The 27474-nt window shown below is 27.4% G+C and overlaps 1 protein-coding gene across 1 annotated transcript in view; it reads right to left on the reverse strand.

The window, feature by feature from the left end:
* LOC126733942 (sodium-dependent noradrenaline transporter-like) overlaps nt 1-27474 on the reverse strand; it is a 92725-nt gene that overhangs the window by 18862 nt on the left and 46389 nt on the right. Inside the window, exons 4-5 of the mRNA XM_050437431.1 lie at nt 5696-5761; nt 5415-5633 (exon numbers count right to left, since the gene is read on the reverse strand). Coding sequence (XP_050293388.1) covers nt 5415-5633; nt 5696-5761 — 285 coding nt within the window. The remainder of the gene's footprint in view (nt 1-5414; nt 5634-5695; nt 5762-27474) is intronic.

The raw sequence follows: 27474 nt of genomic DNA on the forward strand, positions 1-27474 counted from the left end.
AAAAAAAACGCACTTAATCGAGTCTTTTATGTAAGAATAAGTTTTGTCCATTTAACCAATTTTAGTCAGTTCCAATGGAAATTCTTTCCACGGTAAATCGACATTTTAGTCAAATTGTGTCACATATACTGTCTTAGGTAAAACAGTATATGTGACAAAATTGCATTTTTCGATTTCCCACGCATTCTTGGTTTTCTGTCCTGCTCTTTCTAATGCAATTTTTATTATGGTTCTAAGACACTTAATTTCCGAAATAATGTCGTGACAAAACCGTATAAAATTGCATATACTTAGAAATAAACCAAGGCAAAACCAGCATATCCTCCAGCAGTAAAAAAGTATAACAATATTTTGTACTTTTTATTTGCAAAAGTCTATACAAGTATCTATAAATGGGACAGTGGATTAATCCAAGGTTTAAAAATATTTTAATTTACTATCCTTTAAAGGTGAAAGCTCATATACTTGCATATAATTCTTTTTACGGTACATATTTTTACTATAATAATTCGCTCCTCGTCATATTAGTGTATAAGAGATATATTCTTGTTTACTGTGGTTTGTCAGTATGTCTATGGCGATTGCTTAAAAGCGACGGTTGGTGCATTTTAAGAAGAAAATCAAGTTATTTTATTAGTTAATAAATTTAGTCTCTATGTAATAATAAATGTCATCTAGACTCTGAAAATGCCTGGTTTGTGCGTAAATTGGGAAAATCTGAACCATTACGTCCTCCTAGTTCTTCGGTATAAAAATATTATTTGCCTCGTTTAGAGTTCTAATGTATATCAAATTACAGAGAATTGAATTCTCTATAAAAAATATCAAATGAGTTTTTCTTGAAAATTGCCTAGTTTTCGACTAAATTGGCTAAAACTGCACCATTACGTACCCCTAGTTCTTTTGCATAAAGGTGTCATATTACGTCTTGTTTCTTTACTATAAAAAAGTATTCAGGATTTTAAGGCATAGAAAATTAAAGTAAATTAAATTCGTTATAAGTTTTTTTTTTAATGAAAATGCATAGTTTTTAAATAAATTGAGAAAAACAGAACCAATACGTGCCACTAGTTTTTTTACATAAAATATTATTTGCCTCGTTCCTGGTTCTAATTTACATCAAATTACAGATAATTGAATTCTCTATAAAAAATACTATATGAGTTTCTTTCAAAAATTGCCTAGTTTTTGAATAAATTGGCTAAACCTGAACCATTACTAGGGGTACTAGTTCTTTTGCATAAAGGTGTCATACATCTTGTTTTTTTTTAGTATAACCTTTAACTGCTATCCTCCCTATAGTAAAACATTACAGCTACCCGGGGGCAATATGACTCACTTTTTTATTTTGAAAATAAAAAATTGTTTGATCAAAATAAACTAATTTATTCATAAAAAATGATAAAATAAACATTAATAAACAAATTTTGTTGGCCAAAATATCCTAAACACACTTTGGGCAAGTTTTTTTTGAACATTGCTGGCAAACTGGTATTTTGCAGGAATCGCAGAAGGTGTTCGTTTTGCGGTCCTTTTTCGGTGGGCAGAAAGCACATCTCTTTCTCTTGGATACACCCTGAGCCTACTGAAGAGCACAATGCGTTTCTATAACTACCCCAAGTATATCTGCCGTCAGTTCTCTCGACCTACGTGGTATTTTGTTGCTGTAAACTCTCGATCTCATATAGGGTTCGCATAGTTGACGACCAAGATTTTTTAGAAAATTTAATCTACAAATTTCTTTTCCTTCGGCAGCAAATTGATAGATAACTCTGCTGTTGATTGCAGAAACGTTCAAAATCATGTGAAAAATAACCATTGGCCATCGGCGTGTCCTGCGAGACGTCGAATATGTTGCACATTTCTGGTCTAGTGCATCAACACCGGTTTTTGTATCGTTGTAATATAACTGGCTTTTTTGATGAGTCGTCTACAACATTATCGTTGTGCATTTTCGACAACAATATTAAAGATTTGTTTTTTTTGGGAACGTGAGACACAATAGTGTGAGTAGAGGTAAACCCGAAAATGGAGGACTCTACTTCACGTTTTTTGCAAGGTAAGAATTCGGGTGGAACAAATCTTTTATTCTTCTTGACTGTGCCAACATATGTAAGCTTACGATTGAGAAGTTCACCAGTTAATTCCATTGATGTGTACTAATTATCTCCCGTTATGTTTCTATTGGTCCCAACCACAGGACCAACTAAACGAAATACTGTTTCTATCGGTATAGACAAGTTAGACCGATCACTGCGTTTTCCGGTGTAGATTTCAGAATTAATCATATAATGTGATTTGAAATCTGCTAAAATTTGAATCTTGATACCGTATTTCGCCGGCCTAGCAGGCATGGACATTTTAAAACCGCAGCGCCCTCTAAAAGGAACTAACATTTCTTCTACGGTTAAGAATTCAGAGGGCGTGTAACACATTATTGAGTTTTCAACAAATTCATTATAAATTTCAGATATTGCAGCCAGTTTGTCGACTTTCATTCTCTCCCGCCTGGTAACCATATCGTCGAATCTTAGGCAACATAATAGGAAAAAAAACATGCAAGAGACATCGTACAACGAAATATATCTCTACCTGTCCCGTCGGTAGCCCATAGAGATCGTAGATCTTCGTGTCCGGATTTAAAAGAACCCAGCAAATATAAAAGGCCTAAAAACGCCTCTATTTCAATTTTATCGGTCTCTTGAATAAAAACTTGTCGAAATAATGATCTGCTATTTTTTCGCTTCTTGAAAGTTGTATACTGACCTTGCATAGCTCTAATTTTTGCATTGGTATATTCAACAATCTTTTTAAAAATAGAGTGTGTGATAAGAAGTCTCCAAGATTCCAACTGCGATGAGAGAGGGTTCTGGCGAGCCGGTCCTTTCAAACCAGGAAGTATTTTTATAATATTAGTACTTTTCATTTTTCCCCTAGGCAAGGGCACCTGACACCACTTAGTTTTATCTTTTCCATACCACAATTTTGTTTCCTTTACTGTTTGTCCTTCGTCTTCATATTCACTTTTCGATGATAACTCTGACTGACCCAATGATATATCATCTGGCTGCCACTCATTTTCGCTATCGCTGAATTCTTCAGAATCACATTCGTCCTTATCGCTTTCGTCTCCGTTGTCAAAAATCAGGTTACATTACATTACTCTGTCTGTCGTCAATAACGTTTGTGCCGCTGGTTGGTTCATTTGAAGTAGTTCTATTTTCTTTAGGCTTATTTATAGACTCCAGATGTTCTTAAAAAGTATTATCTGCAACTATCTCGAATAACTCGGCATCAGACAGTCCTCTTTGAGTCATAATCTAAAAACAAAACAAAGTAGGTATATGTATATTATGAAGTGTTTATCCACATAAATGTCAAAAAAATAAATAAAATATCGAATAACGAAATACTTACTCTATTACTATCCCCGGATCCATTTGACCCACTAGACCGAAAAAAAATATCAACGCAACCACTAAGACACTTCAAGAAAGATTTTCATAATTAATAGTGTTGATAATATAATTTTTGTGTGGAAAGTCTTTCTTTTCATTGTTTAGTGGTATATTAATAAGAATAGGATAGTGATCTGTAAGATCGTTCTTCAAAATAACAGAGTTAATATTTTCAAATAATTCGCTTTGACATTTAATAAAACAATGGTCTAGACATGTGCCTGTATGCTCAGATTTTCTTGTTATGTTATTTATTATACTTCCGAAACCATTTCCCTGAAGTACTGTAAGATAGTTATTTGTTATATCAGACTCAGTAGCTAATAAGTCGATATTCATGTCCCCAACTCATACATTTATGCTGTTTTGATCTAACTTTAGAGATTGAAGTAATCTGGTAAGAACATTTACATTTTTGCATTTCTTTTTCAGTGCTTAAGACCTTAAGAATCTTTAGACTATCATCAACTATTACCCGAGATTCAGTGAATTATTCATTTTTAACATAAACAAGACATCTATCACATCGGTTTAAAATGCTCTCATTGAAAAACACTGCATACCCAGGTATGTTAAAATAAATAATAATAATAAAAAAAAATAATAGTATTAAACGAATTCAATATAGAAATTACAAAAATATAGATTTAAATCAGTTACATTTGGATGCAAGTCAATTAAATTGGGATCAAATTTATTACACACCTGATATAGTTAAGGAAATTGAAATTTTCAATAAAAATATAGTATATTTAATAAACAGGCATGCGCCTCTTTTAATTAGAAATATACGCGATAAACCATTTACGTCGTGGAATACCAATAATATCAAATTGCTCATGAAGGAAAGGGATAAAGCCCACCGTAAATATTTAAAATAAAAAACTGACGCACGCTTGCAATATTACAGACAAATAAGGAATTATACAAAACATGCCATTGCTAGGGCAAAAATTACTTACTTCAATTCAATGTCTTAAAAACACAGAAAAGATTCTGCAGAGACGCAAATAATTTAAATTCTGGGCCGTAACAAGGATTCTGATCTTCCTGATTCAACGGCTATTAATATCTATTTCAAAAATTTGAGTAAAACAGCTAATGCTACATCTAATGAGAAAATACAATTTGATAAATCACATAAACATGATAAGATCAAATCTGAATTAAATTTTACTTTAATGGATCAGTCAACTTAACTTAAAATTGTAAAAACGATTCGCTCTATTGCAATTGGTGAAAACGCTTTTTCTTTAAAAGATTTACATCTCTGTATGCCTTTTTGTTTAAAGCCATTACTTAATATTATGAATAGTTGCATTTTACAAAGTTTTTATCGTACAATCTGGAAAAAGGCAATTAAAAGACCCATAGCAAAGATCAGTAAATTAAAGGAATTCAAAGACCTCAGGCCTATAAGTATACTGCCGTTAGTATATAAAATCTTGAAAAAATTTATTTACCAACAAATTTAGGCATATATTAAATCACATTTTTTAATTCCTGAATACCAGGCAGGTTTAAAAAGAAATTTAGTACTTCTACCAGTTTGGTTAACCTTCTTAATGAAGAAAAAAGAATTAACATATCTTGGGTTATTAAATTTTAGTAGAGTCTTCGATACTACTTTTTTTATTTTTTTTTAAAAGAAAAAAATTTAGAGTTTAGATCCGGTTAATGGGCAGACCTTAACTACCGTCCAGCACCATCTCTCGAAAATCCAACTTCCTTATAAAATAATGATCCCAAATGACCAGATTGGAAAGATTTAAAAGAGTCTATTTGATTTTCCCTGGAAAAAGAAGAAAATTGAAAAATGGACGAAGAACAGTGCTTAAACATTTTTTATTGAGTCACTCCGAACTAATAAAAAAATATTTTATTTCTTTCAGTCAGAAAAACTACTTACTGGAATACTTGGAATAAATGGTTTCATTAATATACTTTTTCACTTACCTCCGCCGTTTCGATAACACAAATAAGGAAACCTCCAGATATTCGCCAGATCCACTGCGAATCCAATAATGGACAGTAAAAAATCGGTATTGGATCCCCAAGTTTCCCTGTTATCCTCGGCAGTAAACGAATCCGGATCCACTTCTCCAGCCTGGCTGGACGTGGGGGATAAAACAAACGACTCGTGCTCGTCTTCTTCTAGTTGGACATGCAGATCTTCTGGAAAAAAAACATACACACGCAAAATTAAGTATTTTTATAAAAATGTAACTTTTTCTTACTTTTTCTTAAAGTGCAGGTGATTACCATGCTCGCTGTGGTGCTACTGTGCTTCGTCCGTCCTTTACCTTAAAAAAAAAGAGAACAATTTTAATTAAAACTATCCAAAAGGTTTTTTTTTTAGGTGTATTCCATAATAATCCTTTTAATTAGTGCCGAGGGTCGACGAAAGCTTCTTTATACTTTAAAGGTCGTTTAAAAAGTTTTCTGGCCCTCGGGCATATTGTGTGTTTTGTTAATCCGTTTATTTTCTCTTAAATACCGCCTGGAATATGGGTGAAAGTATTTATATCGAAATGTTTTGTTCGGGAGCAAAAACCTCGTAGTTTAAGTTGTTGGGCCTTTTTTGTTGAGGGTTTTCATAAACCGTCTAATTCAACCGTCAATTTTTTTGATAAGAAATTTTTTTCAGAAATTTAAAGATGATGGTCAAATTTTTTTAATTTTTTGGGACCTTAACCACAAAAACGCTTATAACTCCCTAAAAAATAGTCCAAAATTGCCTAAACTGCCTTCAAATTACTAATAAAACTTACAAAAAAGAAAATTCAAGTTAATTTTCTTCTTAAAAAAATTTTTTTTAGGGATTTAAAGATGATGATAAAAAATTTTTAATTTTTTTAGACCTTAACTACAAAAAGGCCTATCTCCCTCAAAAATTATTCGAAATTGCTTAACCTTTCATAAAATTGTTAAAAAAACTTCACTTTAATATAAAAACGATATTTCAAGTTGACTTTTTTAATAAAAAATTGTTTACAGGAAGTTAAATATGATGGTAACAATTTTTCAATTTTTTTTGGACTTTAACTGCGAAAATACCTATAACTCATTTAAAAAATTTTCAAAGTTGCTTAAACTTACACTAAATTGTTAGAAAACTTCACTTTTTTAAAAAAACGATATTTCAAGACAATTTTCTTGTTAAGAAATTTTTTTCAGAAATTTAAAGATGATGGTAACAATTTTTCAATTTTTTTGGACCTTAACCACAAAAACGCTTATAACTTCCTGAAAAATTGTCCAAAATTGCCTAAACTGCCTCCAAATGGCTAAAAAAACTTCACTATATTCTAACTCCCAATTCTTCCAAGATGTTGTATTTTTGTGTGTATTTTTTACTGGAAAACACCACTATTTTACTCCACATACCTGGAAGAAATGAGAACTTAAGGGATAACCTAAGCCTTCCCAGATTATTCCAGAAAATGTTCATTCTAGACATTTTCAAGGATTATTTATCATTTTTGCAGAAAGTTGAAACAATTCAAAAAAAAATACAAAAAGTAAATTATCGCGTTTAATAAAAAAACTAGAGGTTCGTTGATTATAATTTAGGCATTTTTGATATTATGAAATAAGAAAAAGTAAGCACAAAATAAATTATCCTCTAAAAAATTTGAAAAAAATTGTAATTTAAGATTTTATACTTATCGAGTTCGTTCATCATAAATTCAACATAGTCAAATAATGCCAAACATCAAAACTGCTTGCGGAATATAAGAGAGATACAGTTTTGTTAACACATCGCAGAAAAGGATAGAAATTTAATTCGCTCGTCATTTTTTATATTAGTCCTTGGATTTTGTAATGAACAAAGTCAATAATATGTACTTTCAGAAAATAGTTATAAAATCTAAACAACAATTGTAAAATTAATATTTTCATTAGTGATCAAACATCATTTTTCATATTTTTTTTTTGAAATATTTAAATGAATGTTAATTTTAAATTTTACATTTTACACAAAATCCAGGGGTACGTTCTCATAGTTTTCAAACTTCGTTCTTTTAAACTCGAAGAAATTGTCTATAAAGTTGTAATTTATTTTGTAAAAAATCAAAACAGGCATTTTTGCAGGTAAATTGCATGAATTTTCTAGGGGTTCATTTATTTCAATAACTTGAAAATTCTTCAAGACTAAAAAATATTCCAGGAAGTTAAGACTTTTCTTAAGCAGCTTTTTGAAAAACTTCAAAACCTTCAACTGCTTGGAAGTAATAGAAAATGACCTTGATTCTTTTGAAAGTACTTCAATTGCTTGAAAAAGTTGATTTTATTATTTATTATGGAATTTCAAAATAATATTCCAGACAGTTGAAAATCTTGTCAAGCAACTCCTTGGAAGACATCAAAGCCTTTAACTGCCTGGAAAAATTAACGTAAATTTCTTGAGAGTAAACAAACAAACATTCCAGACCCTTAAAACTACGATGCAACTCCTTGAGAAACTGTAAAACTCTCTACTGCCTGGAAGTAGTAAAAAATTAGTTTAATTCTTTCAAAATAGCTTCAACTTCTTGAACCTAAAAAAATTTAGGCTAAAATGGTAATTTAGGATTTTATACTTTGCACAGAAGAACTAGGGGAACGTTCATCATAATATTAACAATTTCATCCTTTTGAGACAAAAATTTGTATTTTTTCTGAAACATTATTATCAACTAATAATACTTGACTAGTTTACCGGTTAGTAAACTGGTCAATATTAGGGAGTACCTGCATAATAATAGCGAGAAGTAAGTCTACCCATAACAAAAGTTGCGTGCCAGTTTTATGAAGAACATTAAGAAGAAACTGAATTTCAAAATGAGAGTCATTGAGTCCAAATTATACGATGTCATGCATACACTTGAGGAAAACGTGATAAATAATAAAGAAAAAGTTCTCAAAGCGTACTAATATCCGTAATAAGCTACGGATTTGTAGATATAAGAAAGAGAACAATGAAGATTTAGATCTAGAATTTTTACGGAATGATTTAAGTATTTCATGTACCACTAATGACTTTAATTAAATTTACTTAAACTAATAACAAAAACTACTTCGTAATTTTATAACGAAAAGAAGGCTTATCTAAGAATTTAAAATAGATGGAGCATTATTTTGAGAGACCTTGAATGGTTTAATGTAACTTCTAAAGCATTACATTCTTGGATTTATTTACATTTAAAGAAATTGAATGAACAGAAAATTGGACAAATAATATTTAGTCTAAAATTCGCCTCATAGGTCGGTACTGGCATTAAAATAATTTATTTGAAAATTCCCTATTTTACAACTTTTATATTAAATAAGGCTCTTTTGTAATCCAAATTTCCATCTGAATAGAAAAAAGCCGATTTAATACCCATAACAAAAAACATTAATTCACCCGAATTGTTTCATTTTCGTGCAATTAGCATATTGTTCTTAGGAAAAATTGGAGACATTTTTTTTCGCTTGATTTCACAATTCCAAGTATTCAATCTGGCTTTCAAGTACAACGTGCCATACGGTTAGATAAAATAGCCCTGGGTTAGACCTGTACATACATTTTTTTAATTAAAATATATAAATTATTATTAGTAGTAGAACATCCCTTGTTTATTCCAGAAACCCTAGCACTTCTCTTTTAGATGAATTTTCACAGTCAAATAAGGATACCCTGAAAACATCCCCTCTGAAAGCAGTTCTTGATTAACAAATAGTTTTCCCATCAATTTTTTTTACAGCTTTTACGAAAACTGTCAATAATATAAAAAATTATTATAATTTCTACCAATACTTGTCTAATACTCTAACGTACATGAATGACGAATAGCAGGTAGCAAGGTACTAAATACACTTAAATAAATAAATCTACTTCTAAAAATTAAAAGAACAGAAACAAAAGCAATTACCTATCCTACGAACGATGGAATTGGGGTAGAACCAGGCAAAAGGTCAATGCCAACAAAGTCAACATCAAAAATAAATTGCATTCTTTCATCATATTGTATATTGGAGAGCAATAACTTCACTGACCAAAAATAACCCTCGGTAATTTAACCTTAAATTGATCTAAAGAACAAGGAACTTAAGATAATTAATCAATGAAATACCTTTGTATTTGAGATGCTATTTGCAATTATGTATATAAAACAAAATTGATTGCGTTTTTCGTTTTTGGTGCCGAGATTCAAATCAACTCCCGAGCATGCTTTTGTAAGACACCAAGTATAAGCATTATGCTTTCTAACAAACAAAATCGCAAAAATTTTTTCTCTTCCTTTTCAATAAGTTCTATATTGATTTCTACCTGTTATGTCCATATTACAAAAGCATGCTTGAGATGAGGTCTCACTAAAGAGTTATACATTCTGACTGTACTGTTTAAAATGCTTTGCGTTCCTACTTATAAATCCCAAAATTGTATAAATTTTATTTGTTATTATAATAATTATTATTAATTTAAGTTTGCCTGAAAGTTTTTACACTCATACTTTCTGAACAATTCATGATGTTCGGCATGATATGTTGACTTAATAAAGTTTTTATTAGGTGTAAATGTCATAACCTACTATTACTACAATGTCATGTAGTAATATTTTATTTTCCTAAAACCAATCCAATACTGTATTTAGATCTAGTTGCAATAAGGAACACTCATTCTAGTTTCCAATTGCCTTGAAAATCAGTAGGTATTAAACAGTAGTCATATGTATTATATATATTCTAGTATTAAGAAGTAGCAAGCATTAAATAAACTAAAACCAATTAACAATCAACAAATTCATGATAATATGAAAAATATTAATGATTTTAATCAAGATTTTACTAATAGCGGTAATAATCCAACAAATGCAGAGTGTTTAAAATTTTACCCAAATAACAGTGTTACAGAGAACATATTATTTAATTTTGAAAATGTTGAAAAATTTCTAGTAAGTTCAATTTTACTAAATCCAAGGCCTTTGGATTAGACAATTCAAATATTTCTCTTATTCAACTTTGTTGGCCCATTATTGTAAAATACTTCCCTTAAATTTAGAAAGAGGCATATATTTAATTAATGTCATTTTAAAGGCCTAGACTAAAGGTGTTTTTATACCGTACATAGGTTTAAAAACTCCTTATCCAAATCGCTCTGTACATTATTGACAATTTATTATCAATTGTCATTAAAAATCCCTCTTGGGGGATGAACAATTATTATGGGGGGGTGACTGTGGAATTCCACGCCGTTACCGAAGCCACGCCGGCTGCACATTACCGCATTCCGGGTTGCCAATATCCACCCCGGAAGATTCCGGGACGAAAGGGAGAATTTCTCTCAACAGGTACTTCGGATCGGAATATCTCTTCCTTACTACTTCAATTCGATGGTATAAACGTATTAAAACAAATATTACCGGAATAATATACGTTAAGGGTTTTAGTTTAATTGTCCATGTATATTCATGTGCATTATCCGAATATCTATGTTATCGATCCTATTTATATGGTTATTAATCCGATTCGAATGCGTTCCTGTTTATCCCATGTATATGTGCCACGTGGCAATTAAAACGTATTAATTTTTTTTTTATTCTCGGATTTAACCGGTTACGGTAATGATCCGGGATAACAGGATTTAGTGCTTTGAATTTTTTTTTTAAATCTGTTTTCGGTTTTAAAATTATGAAGTTTATTGGGTCGCGTTTAATTTGAAAAGGCCATATTAGAGGAATAAATTATTTTACTTTTATTAGAGCCTTACGAAAATTATGGTGAAATAAAAAAAACAGTTAAAATTAACACTTTTATAAACATTAAAACACGTTCAATTTCATATGATTTACGAGGTAATAAGAAATGGCAAATATAAACTATTTATTTAGAAAGTGCAATAATTTTCAATGAATAAATCATTTAAACGTAATAAAGGTATTTTGACTTAAGTTCATGGGAGTCTATTGAAAAAAAAATTTTTTTTTGTTTAAAAGGTTCATTTTTGAACATTCTTTTACTTTTTTAATATTTTTCAACAAAAATTTTTTTCCAGAAATTTTATGGCACTTCACGGAGAAAAAAAATATTTTTTTTTTGACAAAAAATTTTGAATTTTTTTATTCAAATTTAACACAATAATTTTATAATTTTCTACATTTATGACCAGAGGTCGTTTTTAATTTTCTTCTATTGTATATTAAATATAGCAAAAAAAAACTAACCTTAACCTAATTTCTGACATATTTTTATATTATATTTTATATTAAAAAAAAAAAACAATTTTCTAAAAATGTCAATGATATTTATTAAGAAAAAAAAGTTGTCAATACAGTATTTTTTGACTTGATTAATTTAGCTTAATATACAATGAATTATTTACTCGTATACACATAATTAGCCTGGGATTTTTTTTTTAATTTTAGGCTTGTAGAGTCACTTTTCATCTTTCCGGGATTTGTTTTAATGTTTGACTCTATTCCAGGCTTTTGCGGTCAATTTTTTAAGTCTCTACTCTCATTTACCCATTTCGAAATATTTGTTGACACTATACCAAGTATTTGACTATTTTTTTATTATTTTCTTCCAGGCTTCCTTATTCAATTTTTCACCTACCAAGAATTAACGAATAAGTTCAAAGCCTCTGAAAGCCAACATACAATAAAAGACTGTCAACCAGTCAATAATTATTGAAATTATTTTCGACACTATTTCATGCATTAAATACAATGTGTTGACTACATTCCAAGTTTTTGAGGCATTTTTTTATTAATTTAGACACTATTCAAGGCTTTTGTAGTCTTCCATCCATTCTTCCGGACACTTGAGATAACTTTTTATTTTATTCCCGGCTTTTGGAATCACTTTGTATGACTTCCAGCCATTTGAGGTACACAATTGTAAGTTACTTTCTGTATTCATAATGAAATATTAAAATAATAAATTTTCTCACTTCAAACAACTCCACTAGAAAATCTGTGATTCTGTAAATCATAGATTGAATTTACTTACACTTACATTATTCGACAAGGTACAGACACCTGTAATTTTTAAAATGATTTAACTAGCTGATCACCACTTGTAACAGTAATTAAGCAACTCCAAGTCTATTTTACTTAGGGTATAAATTATTCGATTTTAGGGCCAATTGCATAGTGTCATTAGCCTCATGTTATTTGTAAATATACCTATACAGTAGGTGATACTTAAAATTCCTTCTTGATATCTTAAATATAGAGTACGGAATGTAAATATTTATTTAAGGCCTCCTATATTATATATATTAATATGCTTATCAAGAAGTATTAATTTAAACATTTTTTAAATGTTTAAATTAATACTTAACTTTTTAAACCTTTATTGTTTTTTGACATAAAACTCCTCATACTCCTCAAATAAGCTCTAGTGAATGTTTTTTTTTTAATTGAGTCAGCATTTTATTGCCATCTAAGTTGGTTACTAAGAATGCTTAACCAGATAAATACTGAAATTAATACTGTGATTAAAATGAGAGGAAAGTTTTTTTATAAGGGTACAATAAAACTGAAACAGAAAATTATTTAAAGAACTAAATTAACACAAAAAGTCTGCAGGCCATAAAAAGTTACATTTTACTTCCATCAGTCAGTTTAAAGTCAATTTGCCAAACGACTAAAGGCATTTTTATTTAGTTCTAGTCAGTTTTCTTTTCCTACAAAAATCAAAATACTTAAAAATGTCTTCATTCACTTCTAGGTAGCTGAAGTCAATCTTGACTTGTTTCAGATACGTGAAGTTTTCCTTGTTTCCCTGCTTCAAAAGTTATTTACAATTTTAGTAATAGAAATAATTAAATAATGTAATAAATAATATAATAATGTAAGAATCAATTCAATTTCTAATTTCACTGGACTAAGAAGTTAATTAACGTATGATGCGCACGAAAAGTGAAAGTAGAGACGCACGCATCCTCTACTGAGAACGTGGAGTCGTTCGGATGTGTTCGGGTGGATTCGGGTGAGTGAGGGGGGATAAGAAAATTTTGCTTCGCTTAGAAGGTACTGTACAGTACTCAGTCTTCCTGGTGCAGCGGTAGAAGTAGGTCGGAATAAAGTTGTGGTTCCTGTGGTGTTATTGTGGCAGTGTTTTTTATTGTGTGTTTTTATTGTGGTTCCTGTACAGTTGGAGGAGTGAAAGGTAAGTACTGAATTTTTTTTGCATGCAATTTATTTTGTACTATAAATGTTTAAAATCGAGGCTCGAAATTTTATTAGTGGCAACTCTGGAGTAAATTTATTCGCTAAATTTACTTGAAGAATAAGAATATAACATTTTAGTATCAAATTAAATTCACATATACATGAAATAACTCAAAAGTATAATAATTTTATGAAACTTCGCTAAAAGAGTCAAAGATTTTTGAAAAGTTTCTTGTGGATTAATTCGCAGTCATATTAAGGGGTTATAAAACAAATACAGATTTTAATATTTTTCTCAATTTTCTTTTAAACTAAATGTTATTTAGGGAAATTTATTCGCTAAATTTCCACCTTTTAGAACAAACAAACATTTTTACAAATTTTTATTTCTCGAAAGCTTTTTGTGAATTTATTCGTTAAATTCACAATTAAATAAAACTAATAAAGGGCGTAACATATAAAAATAAAAGTTCTCATATTCTCTCATTAAAATATTCCGATGAATTTATTCACTAAATTCACATTTACACGAAATTACTATGGGACTATAAGAAAATTACGGATTTTTATAAATTCTTAAATTTTTTGTAAACTAAATGAAATTCAGGGAAATTTATTCGCTAAATTTCCACCTTTAAGAATAGTCGAATATTTTTACAGTGTTACAGTGTCAGTGTTTTATTGTGGTGTTTTTTTAGTGTGTGTTTTTATTGTGGTTCCTGTTTGGTTGGAGGAGTAAAAGGTAAGTAATGAATTTTTCTTTTCCAATTGCATGCAATTTATTTAAAATCGAAGCAGAAGTAGGAAATAATTGAGTAAATTTATTCGCTAAATTCACAATACATATGAAATAACTCAGCGGATGTAGTACAAGACTAAAATTTTGTGAACATTCGCAAAATGTTCTAAAAGACACAAAGATCTTTGAAAAGTTCTTTGTGAATTTATTCGCTAAATTCACATTTAAATAAAAAAATTCTAGCAACAATAAAAGCTTTTCGAATTTTAAAATGCGTTAAATTTAAATTACTTTTTTATATTAATTAATGTATATTCAATCGGAAAATTTTTTTTTGCATGTTTATTTACGATTGGATATTGGATTCACGTTAAGGGGAAATAAAATAAATTATGTGAATTTATTCGCTAAATTCACATTTACATGAAATCACAAAGGGGCTATAAAACAAATACAGATTTTAATAAATTCTAATATTTATTCAATTTTTTTTAAACTAAATTAATTTAAGGAAATTTATTCGCTAAATTTCCACCTTTGAAAACACTCAAACACTTTTACAAATTTTCATTTTTCAAAAGTCTCTTGTGGATTTATTCGCTAAATTCGCAGTCACAATAAGGGGTTATAAAACAATTACGAATTCTAATAAATTCTTAAATTTTCAATTTTTTTTTAAATAATTATTGTTAAGGGAAATTTATTCGCTAAATTTCCACCTTTTAAGACACTCAAACACTTTTACAAATTTTCATTTTTCAAAAGTTTCTTGTGGATTTATTCGCTAAATTCGCAGTCACACTAAGGGGTTATAAAACAATTATGGATTCTAATAAATTTTTAATTTTTTTTTTAAATAAATATTGTTTAGGGAAATTTATTCGATAAATTTTCACCTTTTAAAACACTCAAACACTTTTACAAATTTTCATTTCTCAAGAGTCTCTTGTGGATTTATTCGCTAAATTCGCAGTCACACTAAAGGGTTATAAAACAATTACGAATTCTAATAAATTCTTAAATTTTCAATTTTTTTTTAATAAATATTGTTAAGGGAAATTTATTCGCTAAATTTCCACCTTTTAAGACACTCAAACACTTTTACAAATTTTCATTTCTCAAAAGTTTCTTGTGGATTTATTCGCTAAATTCGCAGTCACACTAAGGGGTTATAAAACAATTATGGATTCTAATAAATTCTTAAATTTTTAATTTTTTTTTAAATAAATATTGTTTAGGGAAATTTATTCGATAAATTTCCACCTTTTAAAACACTCAAACACTTTTACAAATTTTCATTTCTCAAAAGTTTCTTGTGGATTTATTCGCTAAATTCGCAGTTACACTAAGGGGTTATAAAACAATTACGGATTCTAATAAATTCTTAAATTTTCATTTTTTTTTTTAAATAAATAATGTTGAGGGAAATTTATTCGCTAAATTTCCACCTTTTAAAACACTCAAACACTTTTACAAATTTTCATTTCTCAAAAGTCTCTTGTGAATTTATTCGCTAAATTCGCAGTCACACTAAGGGGTTATAAAACAATTACGGATTCTAATAAATTCTTAAATTTTCAATTTTTTTTAAAATAATTATTGTTAAGGGAAATTTATTCGCTAAATTTCCACCTTTTAAGACACTCAAACACTTTTACAAATTTTCATTTTTCAAAAGCTTTTGTGGATTTATTCGCTAAATTCGCAGTCACACTAAGGGGTTATAAAACAATTACGAATTCTAATAAATTCTTAAATTTTCAATTTTTTTTTAATAAATATTGTTAAGGGAAATTTATTCGCTAAATTTCCACCTTTTAAAACACTCAAACACTTTTACAAATTTTCATTTCTCAAAAGTCTCTTGTGGATTTATTCGCTAAATTCGCAGTCACACTAAGGGGTTATAAAACAATTATGGATTCTAATAAATTTTTAATTTTTTTTTTAAATAAATATTGTTTAGGGAAATTTATTCGATAAATTTTCACCTTTTAAAACACTCAAACACTTTTACAAATTTTCATTTCTCAAGAGTCTCTTGTGGATTTATTCGCTAAATTCGCAGTCACACTAAAGGGTTATAAAACAATTACGAATTCTAATAAATTCTTAAATTTTCAATTTTTTTTTAATAAATATTGTTAAGGGAAATTTATTCGCTAAATTTCCACCTTTTAAGACACTCAAACACTTTTACAAATTTTCATTTCTCAAAAGTTTCTTGTGGATTTATTCGCTAAATTCGCAGTCACACTAAGGGGTTATAAAACAATTATGGATTCTAATAAATTCTTAAATTTTTAATTTTTTTTTAAATAAATATTGTTTAGGGAAATTTATTCGATAAATTTCCACCTTTTAAAACACTCAAACACTTTTACAAATTTTCATTTCTCAAAAGTTTCTTGTGGATTTATTCGCTAAATTCGCAGTTACACTAAGGGGTTATAAAACAATTACGGATTCTAATAAATTCTTAAATTTTCATTTTTTTTTTTAAATAAATAATGTTGAGGGAAATTTATTCGCTAAATTTCCACCTTTTAAAACACTCAAACACTTTTACAAATTTTCATTTCTCAAAAGTCTCTTGTGAATTTATTCGCTAAATTCGCAGTCACACTAAGGGGTTATAAAACAATTACGGATTCTAATAAATTCTTAAATTTTCAATTTTTTTTAAAATAATTATTGTTAAGGGAAATTTATTCGCTAAATTTCCACCTTTTAAGACACTCAAACACTTTTACAAATTTTCATTTTTCAAAAGCTTTTGTGGATTTATTCGCTAAATTCGCAGTCACACTAAGGGGTTATAAAACAATTACGAATTCTAATAAATTCTTAAATTTTCAATTTTTTTTTAATAAATATTGTTAAGGGAAATTTATTCGCTAAATTTCCACCTTTTAAAACACTCAAACACTTTTACAAATTTTCATTTCTCAAAAGTCTCTTGTGGATTTATTCGCTAAATTCGCAGTCACACTAAGGGGTTATAAAACAATTATGGATTCTAATAAATTTTTAATTTTTTTTTTAAATAAATATTGTTTAGGGAAATTTATTCGATAAATTTTCACCTTTTAAAACACTCAAACACTTTTACAAATTTTCATTTCTCAAGAGTCTCTTGTGGATTTATTCGCTAAATTCGCAGTCACACTAAGGGGTTATAAAACAATTACGAATTCTAATAAATTCTTAAATTTTCAATTTTTTTTAATAAATATTGTTTAGGGAAATTTATTCGCTAAATTTCCACCTTTTAAAACACTCAAACACTTTTACAAATTTTCATTTCTCAAAAGTTTCTTGTGGATTTATTCGCTAAATTCGCAGTCACACTAAGGGGTTATAAAACAATTACGAATTCTAGTAAATTCTTAAATTTTCAATTTTTTTTTTAAATAAATATTGTTTAGGGAAATTTATTCGCTAAATTTCCACCTTTTAAAACACTCAAACACTTTTACAAATTTTCATTTCTCAAAAGTTTCTTGTGGATTTATTCGCTAAATTCGCAGTCACACTAAGGGGTTATAAAACAATTACGGATTCTAATAAATTCTTAAATTTTCAATTTTTTTTTTAAATAAATATTGTTTAGGGAAATTTATTCGCTAAATTTCCACCTTTTAAAACACTCAAACACTTTACAAATTTTCATTTCTCAAAAGTTTCTTGTGGATTTATTCGCTAAATTCGCAGTCACACTAAGGGGTCATAAAACAATTACGGATTCTAATAAATTCTTAAATTTTCAATTTTTTTTTTAAATAAATATTGTTTAGGGAAATTTATTCGCTAAATTTCCACCTTTTAAAACACTCAAACACTTTTACAAATTTTCATTTTTCAAAAGTTTCTTGCGGATTTATTCGCTAAATTCGCAGTCACACTAAGGGGTCATAAAACAATTCCGGATTCTTATAAATTCTTAAATTTTCAATTTTTTTTTTAAATAAATAATGTTTAGGGAAATTTATTCGCTAAATTTCCACCTTTTAAAACACTCAAACACTTTTACAAATTTTCATTTTTCAAAAGTCTCTTGTGGATTTATTCGTTAAATTCGCAGTCACACTCAGGGGTTATACAACAATTACGAATTCTAATAAATTCTTAAATTTTCAATTTTTTTTTAAATAAATAATGTTTAGGGAAATTTATTCGCTAAATTTCCACCTTTTAAAACACTCAAACACTTTTACAAATTTTCATTTCTCAAAAGTCTCTTGTGGATTTATTCGCTAAATTCGCAGTCAAACTAAGGGGTCATAAAACAATTACAAATTCTAATAAATTCTTAAATTTTCAATTTTTTTTTAAATTAATATTATTAAGGGAAATTTATTCGCTAAATATCCACCTTTTAAAACACTCAAACACTTTTACAAATTTTCATTTCTCAAAAGTTTCTTGTGGATTTATTCGCTAAATTCGCAGTCACACTAAGGGGTCATAAAACAATTACGGATTCTAATAAATTCTTAAATTTTCAATTTTTTTTTTAAATAAATATTGTTTAGGGAAATTTATTCGCTAAATTTCCACCTTTTAAAACACTCAAACACTTTTACAAATTTTCATTTTTCAAAAGTTTCTTGCGGATTTATTCGCTAAATTCGCAGTCAGACTAAGGGGTTATAAAACAATTACGAATTCTAGTAAATTCTTAAATTTTCAATTTTTTTTTTAAATAAATATTGTTTAGGGAAATTTATTCGCTAAATTTCCACCTTTTAAAACACTCAAACACTTTTACAAATTTTCATTTCTCAAAAGTTTCTTGTGGATTTATTCGCTAAATTCGCAGTCACACTAAGGGGTCATAAAACAATTACGGATTCTAATAAATTCTTAAATTTTCAATTTTTTTTTTAAATAAATATTGTTTAGGGAAATTTATTCGCTAAATTTCCACCTTTTAAAACACTCAAACACTTTTACAAATTTTCATTTTTCAAAAGTTTCTTGCGGATTTATTCGCTAAATTCGCAGTCACACTAAGGGGTCATAAAACAATTCCGGATTCTTATAAATTCTTAAATTTTCAATTTTTTTTTTAAATAAATAATGTTTAGGGAAATTTATTTGCTAAATGTCCACCTTTTAAAACACTCAAACACTTTTACAAATTTTCATTTCTCAAAAGTTTCTTGTGGATTTATTCGCTAAATTCGCAGTCAGACTAAGGGGTTATAAAACAATTACGAATTCTAGTAAATTCTTAAATTTTCAATTTTTTTTAAAATAAATAATGTTTAGAGAAATTTATTCGCTAAATTTCCACCTTTTAAAACACTCAAACACTTTTACAAATTTTCATTTCTCAAAAGTTTCTTGTGGATTTATTCGCTAAATTCGCAGTCACACTAAGGGGTTATAAAACAATTACGGATTCTAATAAATTCTTAAATTTTCAATTTTTTTTTTAAATAAATATTGTTTAGGGAAATTTATTCGCTAAATTTCCACCTTTTAAAACACTCAAACACTTTTACAAATTTTCATTTCTCAAAAGTTTCTTGTGGATTTATTCGCTAAATTCGCAGTCACACTAAGGGGTCATAAAACAATTACGGATTCTAATAAATTCTTAAATTTTCAATTTTTTTTTTAAATAAATATTGTTTAGGGAAATTTATTCGCTAAATTTCCACCTTTTAAAACACTCAAACACTTTTACAAATTTTCATTTTTCAAAAGTTTCTTGCGGATTTATTCGCTAAATTCGCAGTCACACTAAGGGGTCATAAAACAATTCCGGATTCTTATAAATTCTTAAATTTTCAATTTTTTTTTTAAATAAATAATGTTTAGGGAAATTTATTCGCTAAATTTCCACCTTTTAAAACACTCAAACACTTTTACAAATTTTCATTTTTCAAAAGTCTCTTGTGGATTTATTCGTTAAATTCGCAGTCACACTCAGGGGTTATACAACAATTACGAATTCTAATAAATTCTTAAATTTTCAATTTTTTTTTAAATAAATAATGTTTAGGGAAATTTATTCGCTAAATTTCCACCTTTTAAAACACTCAAACACTTTTACAAATTTTCATTTCTCAAAAGTTTCTTGTGGATTTATTCGCTAAATTCGCAGTCACAATAAGGGGTTATAAAACAATTACAAATTCTAATAAATTCTTAAATTTTCAATTTTTTTTTAAATTAATATTATTAAGGGAAATTTATTCGCTAAATATCCACCTTTTAAAACACTCAAACACTTTTACAAATTTTCATTTTTCAAAAGTTTCTTGCGGATTTATTCGCTAAATTCGCAGTCACACTAAGGGGTCATAAAACAATTCCGGATTCATATAAATTCTTAAATTTTCAATTTTTTTTTTAAATAAATAATGTTTAGGGAAATTTATTCGCTAAATTTTTACCTTTTAAAACCCTCAAACACTTTTACAAATTTTCATTTCTCAAAAGTTTCATGTGGATTTATTCGCTAAATTCGCAGTCACACTAAGGGGTTATAAAACAATTAGGGATTCTAATAAATTCTTAAATTTTCAATTTTTTTTTAAATAAATATTGTTTAGGGAAATTTATTCGCTAAATTTCCACCTTTTAAAACATTCAAACGCTTTTACAAACTTTCATTTCTCAAAAGTTTCTTGTGGATTTATTCGCTAAATTCGAAGTCACACTAAGGGGTTATAAAACAATTAGGGATTCTAATAAATTCTTAAATTTTCATTTTTTTTTTAAATAAATAATGTTTAGGGAAATTTATTCGCTAAATTTCCACCTTTTAAAACACTTTTACAAATTTTCATTTCTCAAAAGTCTCTTGTGGATTTATTCGCTAAATTCGCAGTCACACTAAGGGGTTATAAAACAATTCCGGATTCTTAGAAATTCTTAAATTTTCAATTTTTTTTTTAAATAAATAATGTTTAGGGAAATTTATTCGCTAAATTTCCACCTTTTAAAACACTTTTACAAATTTTCATTTCTCAAAAGTCTCTTGTGGATTTATTCGCTAAATTCGCAGTCACACTAAGGGGTTATAAAACAATTCCGGATTCTTAGAAATTCTTAAATTTTCAATTTTTTTTTTAAATAAATAATGTTTAGGGAAATTTATTCGCTAAATTTCCGCCTTTTAAGACACTCAAACACTTTTACAAATTTTCATTTCTCAAAAGTCTCTTGTGGATTTATTCGCTAAATTCGCAGTCAAACTAAGGGGTCATAAAACAATTACAAATTCTAATAAATTCTTAAATTTTCAATTTTTTTTTTAAATAAATATTGTCAAGGGAAATTTATTCGCTAAATTTCCACCTTTTAAGACATTCAAACACTTTTACAAATTTTCATTTCTCAAAAGTCTCTTGTGAATTTATTCGCTAAATTCGCAGTCACACTAAGGGGTTATAAAACAATTACGGATTCTAATAAATTCTTAAATTTTCAATTTTTTTTTTAAATAAATATTGTCAAGGGAAATTTATTCGCTAAATTTCCACCTTTCAAAACACTCAAACACTTTTACAAATTTCATTTCTCAAAAGTTTCTTGTGGATTTATTCGCTAAATTTGCAGTCACACTAAGCGGTTATAAAACAATTAGGGATTCTAATAAATTCTTAAATTTTCAATTTTTTTTTTAAATAATTTTAAGGGAAATTTATTCGCTAAATTTCCACCTTTCAAAACACTCAAACACTTTTACAAATTTCATTTCTCAAAAGTCTCTTGTGGATTTATTCGCTAAATTCGCAGTCACACTAAGGGGTTATAAAACAATTACGGATTCTAATAAATTCTTAAATTTTCAATTTTTTTTTAAATTAATTTTAAGGGAAATTTATTCGCTAAATTTCCACCTTTCAAAACACTTAAATACTTTTATAAATTTTCATTCATCAAAAGTTTCTTGTGAATTTATTCGCTAAATTCGCAGTCACACTAAGGGGTTATAAAACAATTACGGATTCTAATAAATTCTTAAATTTTCATTTTTTTTTTTAATAAATATTGTTTAGGGAAATTTATTCGCTAAATTTCCACCTTTTAAGACACTCAAACACTTTTACAAATTTTCATTTCTCAAAAGTCTCTTGTGAATTTATTCGCTAAATTCGCAGTCACACTAAGGGGTTATAAAACAATTACGGATTCTAATAAATTCTTAAATTTTCAATTTTTTTTTTAAATAAATAATGTTTAGGGAAATTTATTCGTTAAATTTCCACCTTTCAAAACACTCAAACACTTTTACAAATTTTCATCAAAAGTTTCTTGTGAATTTATTCGCTAAATTCGCAGTCACACTAAGGGGTTATAAAACAATTACGGATTCTAATAAATTCTTAAATTTTCATTTTTTTTTTTAATAAATATTGTTTAGGGAAATTTATTCGCTAAATTTCCACCTTTTAAGACACTCAAACACTTTTACAAATTTTCATTTCTCAAAAGTCTCTTGTGAATTTATTCGCTAAATTCGCAGTCACACTAAGGGGTTATAAAACAATTACGGATTCTAATAAATTCTTAAATTTTCAATTTTTTTTTTAAATAAATAATGTTTAGGGAAATTTATTCGTTAAATTTCCACCTTTCAAAACACTCAAACACTTTTACAAATTTTCATTTTAAGTTTCTTGTGGATTTATTCGCTAAATTCGCAGTCACACTAAGGGGTTATAAAACAATTCCGGATTCTTAGAAATTCTTAAATTTTCATTTTTTTTTTAAATAAATAATGTTTAGGGAAATTTATTCGCTAAATTTCCACCTTTTAAAACACTCAAACACTTTTACAAATTTTCATTTCTCAAAAGTCTTTTGTGGATTTATTCGCTAAATTCGCAGCCACACTAAGGAGTTATAAAACAATTACGGATTCTAATAAATTCTTAAATTTTCAATTTTTTTTTAAATAAATAATGTTTAGGGAAATTTATTCGCTAAATTTCCAACTTTTAAGACACTCCAACACTTTTACAAATTTTCATTTCTCAAAAGTTTCTTGTGGATTTATTCGCTAAATTCGCAGTCACACTAAGGGGTTATAAAACAATTACGAATTCTAATAAATTCTTAAATTTTCATTTTTTTTTTAAATAAATAATGTTTAGGGAAATTTATTCGCTAAATTTCCACCTTTTAAAACACTCAAACACTTTTACAAATTTTCATTTTTCAAATGTTTCTTGTGGATTTATTCGCTAAATTCGCAATCACACTAAGGGGTTATAAAACAATTACGGATTCTAATAAATTCTTAAATTTTCAATTTTTTTTAAAATAATTATTGTTTAGGGAAATTTATTCGCTAAATTTTTACCTTTTAAAACACTCAAACACTTTTACAAATTTTCATTTCTCAAAAGTCTCTTGTGGGTTTATTCGCTAAATTCGCAGTCACATTAAGGGGTTATAAAACAATTATGGATTCTAATAAATTCCTAAATTTAAAAATTTTTTTTTAATAAATATTGTTTAGGGAAATTTATTCGCTAAATTTCCACCTTTTAAAACACTTAAACACTTTTACAAATTTTCATTTCTCAAAAGTCTCTTGTGGATTCATTCGCTAAATTCGCAGTCACACTAAGGGGTTATAAAACAATTACGGATTCTAATAAATTCTTAAATTTTCAATTTTTTTTTTTTAAATAAATATTGTTTAGGGAAATTTATTCGCTAAATTTCCACCTTTTAAAACACTCAAACACTTTTACAAATTTTCATTTCTCAAAAGTCTCTTGTGAATTTATTCGCTAAATTCGCAGTCACACTAAGGGGTTATAAAACAATTACGGATTCTAATAAATTCTTAAATTTTCAATTTTTTTTTTAAATAAATAATGTTTAGGGAAATTTATTCGTTAAATTTCCACCTTTCAAAACACTCAAACACTTTTACAAATTTTCATTTTAAGTTTCTTGTGAATTTATTCGCTAAATTCGCAGTCACACTTAGGGGTTATAAAACAATTATGGATTCTAATAAATTCTTAAATTTAAAAATTTTTTTTTAATAAATATTGTTTAGGGAAATTTATTCGCTAAATTTCCACCTTTTAAAACACTTAAACACTTTTACAAATTTTCATTTCTCAAAAGTCTCTTGTGGATTCATTCGCTAAATTCGCAGTCACACTAAGGGGTTATAAAACAATTACGGATTCTAATAAATTCTTAAATTTTCAATTTTTTTTTTAAATAAATATTGTTTAGGGAAATTTATTCGCTAAATTTCCACCTTTTAAAACACTCAAACACTTTTACAAATTTTCATTTCTCAAAAGTTTCTTGTGGATTTATTCGCTAAATTCGCAATCACACTAAGGGGTTATAAAACAATTACAACTTCTAATAAATTCTTAAATTTTCATTTTTTTTTTAAATAAATAATGTTTAGGGAAATTTATTCGCTAAATTTCCACCTTTTAAAACACTCAAACACTTTTACAAATTTTCATTTCTCAAAAGTTTTTTGTGGATTTATTCGCTAAATTCGCAATCACACTAAGGGGTTATAAAACAATTACGAATTCTAATAAATTCTTAAATTTTAATTTTTTTTTTCAAATAAATATTGTTTAGGGAAATTTATTCGCTAAATTTCCGCCTTTTAAGACACTCAAACACTTTTACAAATTTTCATTTCTCAAAAGTTTTTTGTGGATTTATTCGCTAAATTCGCAATCACACTAAGGGGTTATAAAACAATTACAACTTCTAATAAATTCTTAAATTTTCATTTTTTTTTTAAATAAATAATGTTTAGGGAAATTTATTCGCTAAATTTCCACCTTTTAAAACACTCAAACACTTTTACAAATTTTCATTTCTCAAAAGTTTTTTGTGGATTTATTCGCTAAATTCGCAATCACACTAAGGGGTTATAAAACAATTACGAATTCTAATAAATTCTTAAATTTTAATTTTTTTTTTCAAACAAATATTGTTTAGGGAAATTTATTCGCTAAATTTCCGCCTTTTAAGACACTCAAACACTTTTACAAATTTTCATTTTTCAAAAGTTTTTTGTGGATTTATTCGCTAAATTCGCAATCACACTAAGGGGTTATAAAACAATTACGAATTCTAATAAATTCTTAAATTTTCATTTTTTTTTTAAATAAATAATGTTTAGGGAAATTTATTCGCTAAATTTCCACCTTTTAAAACACTCAAACACTTTTACAAATTTTCATTTCTCAAAAGTTTCTTGTGGATTTATTCGCTAAATTCGCAGTCACACTAAGGGGTTATAAAACAATTACGAATTCTAATAAATTCTTAAATTTTCATTTTTTTTTTAAATAAATAATGTTTAGGGAAATTTATTCGCTAAATTTCCACCTTTTAAAACACTCAAACACTTTTACAAATTTTCATTTCTCAAAAGTCTTTTGTGGATTTATTCGCTAAATTCGCAGCCACACTAAGGAGTTATAAAACAATTACGGATTCTAATAAATTCTTAAATTTTCAATTTTTTTTTAAATAAATAATGTTTAGGGAAATTTATTCGCTAAATTTCCAACTTTTAAGACACTCCAACACTTTTACAAATTTTCATTTCTCAAAAGTTTCTTGTGGATTTATTCGCTAAATTCGCAGTCACACTAAGGGGTTATAAAACAATTACGAATTCTAATAAATTCTTAAATTTTCATTTTTTTTTTAAATAAATAATGTTTAGGGAAATTTATTCGCTAAATTTCCACCTTTTAAAACACTCAAACACTTTTACAAATTTTCATTTTTCAAATGTTTCTTGTGGATTTATTCGCTAAATTCGCAATCACACTAAGGGGTTATAAAACAATTACGGATTCTAATAAATTCTTAAATTTTCAATTTTTTTTAAAATAATTATTGTTTAGGGAAATTTATTCGCTAAATTTTTACCTTTTAAAACACTCAAACACTTTTACAAATTTTCATTTCTCAAAAGTCTCTTGTGGGTTTATTCGCTAAATTCGCAGTCACATTAAGGGGTTATAAAACAATTATGGATTCTAATAAATTCCTAAATTTAAAAATTTTTTTTTAATAAATATTGTTTAGGGAAATTTATTCGCTAAATTTCCACCTTTTAAAACACTTAAACACTTTTACAAATTTTCATTTCTCAAAAGTCTCTTGTGGATTCATTCGCTAAATTCGCAGTCACACTAAGGGGTTATAAAACAATTACGGATTCTAATAAATTCTTAAATTTTCAATTTTTTTTTTTTAAATAAATATTGTTTAGGGAAATTTATTCGCTAAATTTCCACCTTTTAAAACACTCAAACACTTTTACAAATTTTCATTTCTCAAAAGTTTCTTGTGGATTTATTCGCTAAATTCGCAATCACACTAAGGGGTTATAAAACAATTACGAATTCTAATAAATTCTTAAATTTTAATTTTTTTTTTCAAATAAATTTTGTTTAGGGAAATTTATTCGCTAAATTTCCGCCTTTTAAGACACTCAAACACTTTTACAAATTTTCATTTCTCAAAAGTTTTTTGTGGATTTATTCGCTAAATTCGCAATCACACTAAGGGGTTATAAAACAATTACGAATTCTAATAAATTCTTAAATTTTCAATTTTTTTTTTTAAATAAATATTGTTTAGGGAAATTTATTCGCTAAATTTCCACCTTTTAAAACACTCAAACACTTTTACAAATTTTCATTTTTCAAAAGTTTCTTGTGGATTTATTCGCTAAATTCGCAATCACACTAAGGGGTTATAAAACAATTACGGATTCTAATAAATTCTTAAATTTTCAATTTTTTTTGAAAATAAATATTGTTTAGGGAAATTTATTCGCTAAATTTCCACCTTTTAAGACACTCAAACACTTTTACAAATTTTCATTTCTCAAAAGTTTCTTGTGGATTTATTCGCTAAATTCGCAGTCACACTAAGGGGTCATAAAACAATTCCGGATTCTTATAAATTCTTAAATTTTAATTTTTTTTTTAAATAAATATTGTTTAGGGAAATTTATTCACTAAATTTCCGCCTTTTAAGATACTCCAACACTTTTACAAATTTTCATTTCTCAAAAGTTTCTTGTGGATTTATTCGCTAAATTCGCAGTCACACTAAGGGGTTATAAAACAATTACAAATTCTAATAAATT

This window comes from Anthonomus grandis, chromosome 3, assembly GCF_022605725.1.
Source record: "Anthonomus grandis grandis chromosome 3, icAntGran1.3, whole genome shotgun sequence".
NCBI classification, from domain to species: Eukaryota; Metazoa; Arthropoda; class Insecta; order Coleoptera; family Curculionidae; genus Anthonomus; species Anthonomus grandis.